We start from the raw sequence: 8,869 nt of genomic DNA, 5'->3' as shown, positions 1-8,869 counted from the left end.
ATCCGTGTTGACTTTCTCACAAAACCTGAAATGCATTCCATTCTTTTTTCTCACTTTTGATTTCCGTGAGACCCTATTGGACTTTTCCTATAGGATACCCTTTGTTAAAATTTTTGGAGTTGAGCTTCTCATGTCACGTGAGTTTAAGGGTCTCAATTATTTATAACAAATCAACGGTTATAGTGACCGCATTGAGATCAATAAAAAGTGGGGGAAAATAACCGTTGATTTGTCTATGTACGACTGAGATTATTTCACAAGAGAAGATCAAAATATATATATATATATATATATATATATATATATATATATCAATCTATACAACATGACTAACAAATTAAACTTGATTAAACCAAAAGTAACAACCATGGCCAACCATCCCCCAATCAAAACCCTCAAAGAGGACTTAACAATCTACGACATGACCAACAAGCTTGATTAAACCAAAAGTAACAACCATGGCCAACCATCCCCCAATCAAAACCCTCAAAGAGGACTTAACCAAGGGTACTTTACCTAAAACAGCACCCAACCCTCCAAAAACCAACAAAGCAATGCTTACAACAGCCGCCACTACCCCCAACCTCACCTTGTAATCTTCAATAAACACCGCCCCAAACAGCGGCACCGCCGCTCCGACGGCGAACGAAAGGCCTGAAGCTAGGGCAGCTTGAAATGGATTTGGTAACTTCTCTTCGTGTGTCTCTTTTCCTTCTCTTATCATCTGAGCAACCTCAATATCACACTGTGCATAAACAGAAACAAACTCTCCAATGGCCATGCTACAAGCCCCAGCTACCAACCCAGCAACCCCAGTTAGCATCATGGTCTTAATATCCTGTCGAACAGCTCCAACACCTATCATGAGGGATGCAGTTGAGATCAAACCATCATTGGCACCCAATACAGCTGCTCGAAGCCATTGTGCCCTTTTGGCATAGTCAAAAACCTCTATCTCTCTCTTTTCTTCTCTCTTTCGTTCCACATCGATTAAGTGGAACATTTTTGTAGGGCTGGCTTCACTTGAGGTTACTGGATTATTGTGGCATGGTTTAATGTCTCCCATAGATGCAGAATGAAAAGAGAATGATGAGATGAGAAATGTGTTGGCGTGTGGAGGGAACGCGGTCTTGGGGATGAGGCTATTTATGGATGGAAATCAAATGCGTTCATACGTACTGTAAAGGGAAGTTGCCACCAACTCGATAGTCTTTTATACATTGATCAGAAACGACGTAGATTCAGGGACAAAAGTTAACAAGAGTTGTACAAATCATTGTGTTGGTTTTGTCTTTTGTGGGTTTGTTTTATTGGCATATATGATCCTCTTACACATAATTGCCGTTTCAAAATGCTAGTTATTATTATTTTATTTTTTTGTAATAAAATGCTAGTTATTTATATGTTAATAACATCATATTATTTTTGTGTGTTTTTTAATTTAAAAAATACAAATGAATGCGTTAGAAAATATTATATCATTTTTTATGTCCTTATTTTTATATTTTTTATGTCCTTATTTTTATATTTTTTATTTAATTAATTTTTCTAACTAATTTACATTTTTCTTCTTTTCTGTAATTTATTTTTTCTTGTATTTTTTATTTACTATTATTATTCAATTTTTTTATTTTTTATTTTTTCCACAATTTTTTATTACTTTTTATTTGGATTCACTAATTGTCATTCTGCCAACTCCAATTAACTTGGAATAAATATGTTAATGATGTTAATGCATTTAAAAAGAAATAAAAAGTGTGATAAAAATAAGAGGCAGTGTTTAGGATTGGCTCGTAACTCGTCAAAAATGAGCCAGGTTGAGTTGGTAAAAATGAGCTGCCAACCCGGCTCGTTTCAACCCGTGAAAAAACGAGTCAACCTGCGGGTCAAACGAGCCAGTTTGCCGGTTGAGTTTTTTTTATTATACAAAAATACAAAATATTATATACAAAAATGGACAAAATCCACACATGTTGTCATCATTTTTTCTTCCTTCTCTAAACCTAAGTCCCTAATTTTCACATCCCTGCCATTTTTATATTGTTAGGCTGTGCTGGCTCTGTTTGGTTCAAATATCTTACCCACTTGGTAGTAAGTGGTTCTGATTATTTTCTTGATGTTGATGCAAATTTGTTCTGAAGAAAATTCAAAACTAAAATATTTTATTTTTATTTCTTATTGTGTAACCCTTTGTTTAAACTAATATTGGAAGCCACATAGCTAGTGCATTAATATTACAGGGTCATTTAAATAGGCTGATTTCGAGCCAACCCACGAGCCATATTTTTGAGCCAACCCACAAGTCATATTTTTGAGCCAACCCGCGAGTCAACCCTAACCCGACTTGGGCCGGGTTGGGTTGGGTTTTCTGGCTCGTTTTTTTTTTGAGCCAACCCTAATCCGTCTCATTTTTTTTAGATTGAATGCGGATTAGGCCGGGTCGAGCCGGGTTAGCCCGTTTTACCAACCCTAACAGTGTTTAACACTATACAAGTCACTTTCTCAATCCTAATCATCGATGTACAGTTGCATCCAATGACGCACAACATTAATAAATTAGAATCATTAAATACAAGTAGATCAATCATTAAAATATTCTTATTGTATTTCATAACCATATTATTACTTCATTAAAATAGTTATTTTTGGTGTGGACATTAAAATAGTTTAACTATATGAAAAAAAGTATGCGCAAAGCCAATTTTTTTTAATAATATAGCAATATATAATTATATGATTGTGAAGAAATATATAATTATAATGGCATTCAAGGGATTGTGCATGTAAGATTAATATATGCATAGTAAAATAGTAAAAAGATGATAATATATAAAAAAATTCCATATATTAATAATAAATTAACATTAAACTCCCTTTAACAATTATTAATAAATATATAATTGATTATATTATCCAGGGATTAAGGACAATCTTCGGTGGGTTATAATTTACTTATATTAGTATGATATTATTTTTTCTTAGATGAATTTATATGAAAAATGGCTTATATACCCCGAGATTACTAAACTAATTATAGAAATATTCAATCCGTTTTTTTTTTTCTTTTGTGGTAATAACAATCGAGTTTTTTTTATATCACACAAATCTCCCTTATAGTGTTATTTCAATTCGTGAAATAATAATTGCCTGTATACACTATCTAGAAGAATTCAAATAGGATAGTTATATCTATCTTAATTATGAAATTCAAAATAAAAGAGGCTAGTCTGCACTTTCATCTGTTTTATGTGAGTAGCCGGGGATTTTTTTTAGATTCCGAGAAAATTAATATTAGGAATCCTATTTATCCATGTTTGGTATAAGGATTGTGAAATTTTTTTTGAAAAAAAAATCAAATTCTTAGGATTTAAAATTATGAAAAGGATACCCAACAAAGAATACCACGGCATGTGGGTGGTATTCTTTGATTCTAACCCGGTAGGAAATTTTTTCAAATTTTTTCGGACAAAAATACCTCTTCCTCGGTAGAGAAGTTCGATAGTTGCTACATTAGGAGAATTAAAGGTACAGCTCCATAGCAGTTACATTAGGAGCATTAGGAGTAGCTTTTATTAGGAGAATTGAAGTGGCAATTGTTAGCCATTGACGTGTCATTGAATTAGGCATGAAACGGTTTAGGAGTTTGGGGTCCATGTATTAAAGGCATAACTGTAACCGATGAGAATTCATTCAAGAATTAATCAGAAACGTTATTCTTTTGTTCTTCTTGTTCTTGCTCCGTTGTGAGGGTTTGCGTCCCTTAACATTGGTGCTTTCATCATTGTGAACTTGCCATTTTTCTACAAAATCCATGCTTTCTTCTTGTTGAACTCATTTTCGTTCTTCAAGATGCAGGATGAATTTAGGGCTTCTCAACCCCATATTTCAACTTCACCTTCCATTGCAACACTAGTGGATAATCTCGTTGTCGCCATTACAAACCTTGCACGATGTAGCACAGAGATGTATGCTGATTTTGCAAGTTTTAGGAACGAGATGCGCGCCGACTTCGCCAAGATTAAAGCTAATTTCGCAAAGGTTAGTACCCTAGCTTCTACAATGAGTTTCGATGGCAGTGTCCCAGTTTCGGAAGATGCTATTAGTGTTGATGTTTCCGGTTCTGGAGTTAATCAAGAAATTCAAGAGATGGATGCTGTGGCGCATCAGTGTATTGCAATAACTCCAATTTTGATTGATGTGGAAGCTAAGTCAGTTGATTCCTTTTTGGTTGGGTGTAAAGTGCAAACTGGTGCCCTTCCTTGGCTTGACGATCTAAGTTTGATGGCCATATACTGTGTCTCTGATGATATGGTAGCTGCAAGACACATGTTTGATGAAATGTCTGACCTAAGTACAAGGTCTTGGTACATGATGATACCTGACCCTTTGCTTTATTGGGACCCTGGAGGATTTCTTTTAACCCTCGTAGAGAACATGCTGGATATTGGACGAATAAGTCTTCCGCATGAAGACGCCAAGCCATATAAACTTGATCTCGTTCTTAAGAAAGGAATTTGCCTCTATGGTGCATAGATTTCTCCTAAATCTGTAAGTGTTGGCTTAACAGAAGCTTCCTTTACAAGGTTCCTTACTTTTACTTGGGATCCAAAAGGTTTCTTTGCTCTTTCTTTCACATTGAACCTTGAGGACAGGGTTCCTTTACAAGATGGGGTGAATGATGTAAGCATCAGTAGCAGCAGAAAGATGATACAAGTAGCCATTGTAGTTATATTAACATTCACCATAGAAGATGAGCAACCAGAGGTCCAAGGTCGAGTGTTGATGTTAACCAAAAAAATAATTGCAACAAAAAGTCAAAATGGGAATAATGGAGTTTCTTATACACAATATCTCAATAAGTTGCATGGCCTTATCCAAGTGGAAAAGTTAACTTGCTGGATGATCACTGGGGAGAGACAGGCTGCAAAAATAAGAGGTTTACACCTTCAAACAATTTTGAGGCAAGATGTTAGTTTCTTTGATGAGGAAACTAATACTGAAGAGGTTGTTAGAAGGATATCAGGTGATATTGTTCTTATTCAAGATGCCATGGGTGAGAAGGTCGGACAATTTATACAGTTAATAGCAACTTTCTTGGGAGGTTTTGTAATAGCATTCATCAGGGGATGGCCTCTAACAGTTGTCATGCTATCTTGTATTCTACTTATTCTAATGAGCATGGTTATTGCAAAAGCATCATCCAGTGGACAAACAGATTATTCTACAGCAGCAAGTGTAGTAGAGCAGACAATAGGTTCTATCCAAACAGTTGCATTATTCACTGGGGAGAAGCAAACTATAGCTAAATATAATCAGTCCTTGATCCAAGCTTACAAGACTGGAGTGCAAGAGGCAATATCTTATGGTCTGGAGTTTGGTTCACTCTTTTTTGTTTATATCTCCACTTATGTTTTGGCTGTATGGTTTGGTGGGAAAATGACAATAAGGAAAGGATATACTGGAGGGAAGGTTGTGACTGTAATTTTTTTTGATTTGACTGGCTCCATGTCTCTTGGGCAGGTTCTTCCAAGCTTTGGTGTTTTTGCTGCAGGACAAGCTGCAACCTTTAAGATGTTTGGAACAATTAAAAGGAAGCCAGAAATTGATTCTTATTATGATACAGGTCAGCAACTTGGTGAAATTCGTGGAGAAATAGAACTTAGGAAGGTTTGCTTTAGTTATCCTACAAGACCTGATGAAATGATCTTAAATGGATTTTCTCTTTCAACACCAAGTGGCACTACTGTAGACGAGACAATTAAGGGAGGCACTTTCAATGAATTTGTACCAGATTCTGCAGCTATTGCTTCAAGCATCCAATATCATGCTGTGTTCACCACATCTTTTTCTCCAGAGAAGTTAGAGCTCAGTAAGGCTCTCTTTGCAACTGCAGAGAGTGTCCGTGACTCCCTCATCATAAATTGGAATGCAACATATGACTATTATGAGAAGATGAATGTTAAATAAGCTTATTATATGTCTATGGAGTATCTACAGGGTAGGGCATTGCTGAATGCAATTGGGAATTTACAACTCTCAGGTCCTTATGTTGAGGCTCTCAAAAAGCTGGGTCACAATTTACAGGATGTGGCTAATCAGGAGCCAGATGCTGCCCTTGGGAATGGGGGACTAGGTCGACTTGCTTCCTGCTTTTTGGACTCCTTGGCAACGCTGAATTACCCTGAATGGGGATATGGACTTAGATACAAGTATGGTTTATTCAAACAACTTATAACAAAGGATGGTCAGGAGGAAGTTGCTGAAAGCTGGCTTGAGATGGGAAATCCCTGGGAAATCTTAAGAAATGATGTCTATTATCCAGTTAGACTCTATGGAGAAGTTATTTCAGGGCCAAATGGAAGTAAACAGTGGATTGGAGGAGTAGCTTTTATCTGGACTGGCTCTCCATCCTGAAAGTAGGAATCTGCCTGTGCATTTGAATGAAGAGATAAAGTCTTTCAAAAAGAAAAAAAATACGCAGCATGTGCAACCTATATAAAAAAAAGGATTTCTAGTTCTTTTTTTTCATTGGGACCTTGAGGACAAGGTCCATTTTTTAGGGGAAGGCAATGTTACATTAGGAGAATTAAAGGTACAGCTCCATAGCAGTTACATTAGGAGCATTAGGAGTAGCTTTTATTAGGAGAATTGAAGTGGCAATTGTTAGCCATTGACGTGTCATTGAATTAGGCAGGAAACGGTTTAGGAGTTTGGGGTCCATGTATTAAAGGCATAACTGTAACCGATGAGAATTCATTCAAGAATTAATCAGAAACGTTATTCTTTTGTTCTTCTTGTTCTTGCTCCGTTGTGAGGGTTGTGTGACTATATATCTCAACACGCCCCCTCACGCAAGAGCCCTTTGGGCTAGAAGCGTGGAATTGCACAAGCCCAATTTTTGGTTTTACCTTTTTGTGCTTTTTATTTTTAATTCCACTTTTTTAAAGTGGGAGGCGGTGAGGGCTCAAGCTCTGATACCATGTAAAGAACCACTTTGTAAAGAACCTTGGGATACACCACCCCAAAAGCTAGCTCAAAGGGTGGGAGTGCCCAAGGCCTTATAAAGGTCATATTAGTTGCCCACACAATCAATGTGGGAATATATATCTCAACATGGTCTTTTTAATACTTTATATTTTATTCTCTAACACACCCCCTCATGCAAGAGCCCTTTGGGCTTGAAGCGTGGATATAACACAAGCCCATTATTGGTCTGCCTTGTGTTGCACAAGCCCATTTTTTTGGTCTGCCTTGTACTTTTCTTAATTCCACCTGAAAGTGGGGGACAGTGAGGATCGAACTCGTGACCTCATGGTCCCTGAAGCTCTGATACCATGTAAAGAACCTTGGGATACACCACCCCAAAAGCTAGCTCAAGGGGTGGGACTGCCCAAGACCTTATAAACTTCACATTAGTTGCACATACAACCAATGTGGGACTATATATCTCAACAATCATTTTTCATTGATGATTTGGGTTGGTGCATTTTGTATGATGTTTCAGATGTTAAAGAAAATTGTTCAGTGCAATGAAACACTTGAAAACCTAGGTTTTTGGATCTATTTTTGACTGTTGATTGTGCAGTAAGCTTCAGAGTGATGCTCTAAGAGAAGCTATCTCAAGAATCATGGCTGATTCCAAGGAGAAAAATCGTAAATTTGTGGAGATCATTGAACTCCAGATTGGGCTGAAAAACTATTATCCACAGAAGGATAGTGCTTGAAGAACATGAAAGACTGGAAGGTGAGGTCTCACACTTATATAGGGTAGTTTTATAAAATTACCTCAGATTCCCAATAATATTTCATAATCAACCAATTATAGAATCAGGAAACTTGAAACAACATTTCTGGTAATATTTTGGCCTACCAAACAACATTTTAGTAACATTCATGAAAAATTCACTTTATCGCCATATTCCTGGAAATCAAACAAAAAAAATTCTCCTCTACCAAGCATTCTCTTGGGATATGGCATATTTTATGCAATTGGTGCCATATTCATCTTTAATTACTAGCTAATTATTGGCAAAAAAAAATTAATTTATTTCTTTTTTAATAAAAAATTACGAAAAAATAGTCGTTTTGAAAAAAATTACGTAGAAATATGTAGATCGCCATCGTGAATGTCTGTGCCCGCAACAGGGGCAGTCCCAAAAACATGCTGACAAATTGCGGTCCAATCCAAAGCTGTAGGTCCGGTAACTGCCTGCCCGTCAGTAGGCAAGCCAAGTATATCAACCACGTCCTGTAATGTGATAGTCATCTCTCCCTGCGTCATGTGAAACGTATGTGTCTCTGGTCTCCACCGCTCAACCAAAGCACTGATCAGGGCGGTATCGATCTGAAAGAAAAACAATTATAGAAAGTGGCTGTAACGGTAATTTCATTAAGTAATTTAAAAATATACATACCTGAATATGACTCATACATGCCACGTGTATGAAGCCAGCCTGGGTCAAATAATCAGCGACGATGTCTGGTATATCATCATGACGAGGTTCACCCTGTAGTTTGTCGCGCCTCGTCTTTAACCCCCTTACCTTGTCCTCGTTGTGAAACATATATGCGCTGCGTCCTCTTACGCAGTACCTCCCACCTATATGTTCCAGGAAGTACATGTGTACAAGGATCAGATGGCTCAACATCACCATCGAATCCAGAGCGCGGCGACTCTGACGAAGACGAATGGGCGATAATAGGATACTAATACAGATGAAAAAATTATACACAAATTACTATTGATATTATATTAAATTACACTGAATGAGATTTAATTGCACTTTATTAAATAGCATTTAATTGAATTGAGTTAAGTTATATTAATTTCAATTAAATTAACGTCAATAAAACTAAATTATAGAACATT

The 8,869-nt window shown here is 36.7% G+C and overlaps 2 protein-coding genes across 2 annotated transcripts; both read right to left on the bottom strand.

Moving 5' to 3' along the window:
* Window positions 1-406: 406 nt before the first annotated feature.
* LOC133299473 (vacuolar iron transporter homolog 4-like) lies at window positions 407-1,066 on the bottom strand. Its single transcript, XM_061498938.1, has one exon. It carries the CDS (start codon window positions 1,064-1,066, stop codon window positions 407-409), a length of 660 nt encoding a protein of 219 aa, XP_061354922.1.
* A 7,029-nt stretch (window positions 1,067-8,095) lies between these two features.
* LOC133299472 (protein MAIN-LIKE 2-like) lies at window positions 8,096-8,564 on the bottom strand. Its single transcript, XM_061498937.1, has 2 exons — window positions 8,415-8,564; window positions 8,096-8,344 (listed from the first exon to the last, which is right to left on the bottom strand). The coding sequence occupies exons 1-2, from the start codon at window positions 8,562-8,564 to the stop codon at window positions 8,096-8,098; spliced, it is 399 nt and encodes a 132-aa protein (XP_061354921.1).
* Between the last annotated feature and the right edge of the window lie 305 nt (window positions 8,565-8,869).

The sequence above is a fragment of the Gastrolobium bilobum genome, unplaced genomic scaffold (genome assembly GCF_033153095.1).
Source record: "Gastrolobium bilobum isolate Gb01-03AN ecotype WA unplaced genomic scaffold, APGP_CSIRO_Gbil_v1 utg25654, whole genome shotgun sequence".
Taxonomy (NCBI): domain Eukaryota; kingdom Viridiplantae; phylum Streptophyta; class Magnoliopsida; order Fabales; family Fabaceae; genus Gastrolobium; species Gastrolobium bilobum.
Note: the sequence above shows the minus strand (reverse complement) of the source record. Positions and strands in the feature narration are given on the sequence as shown.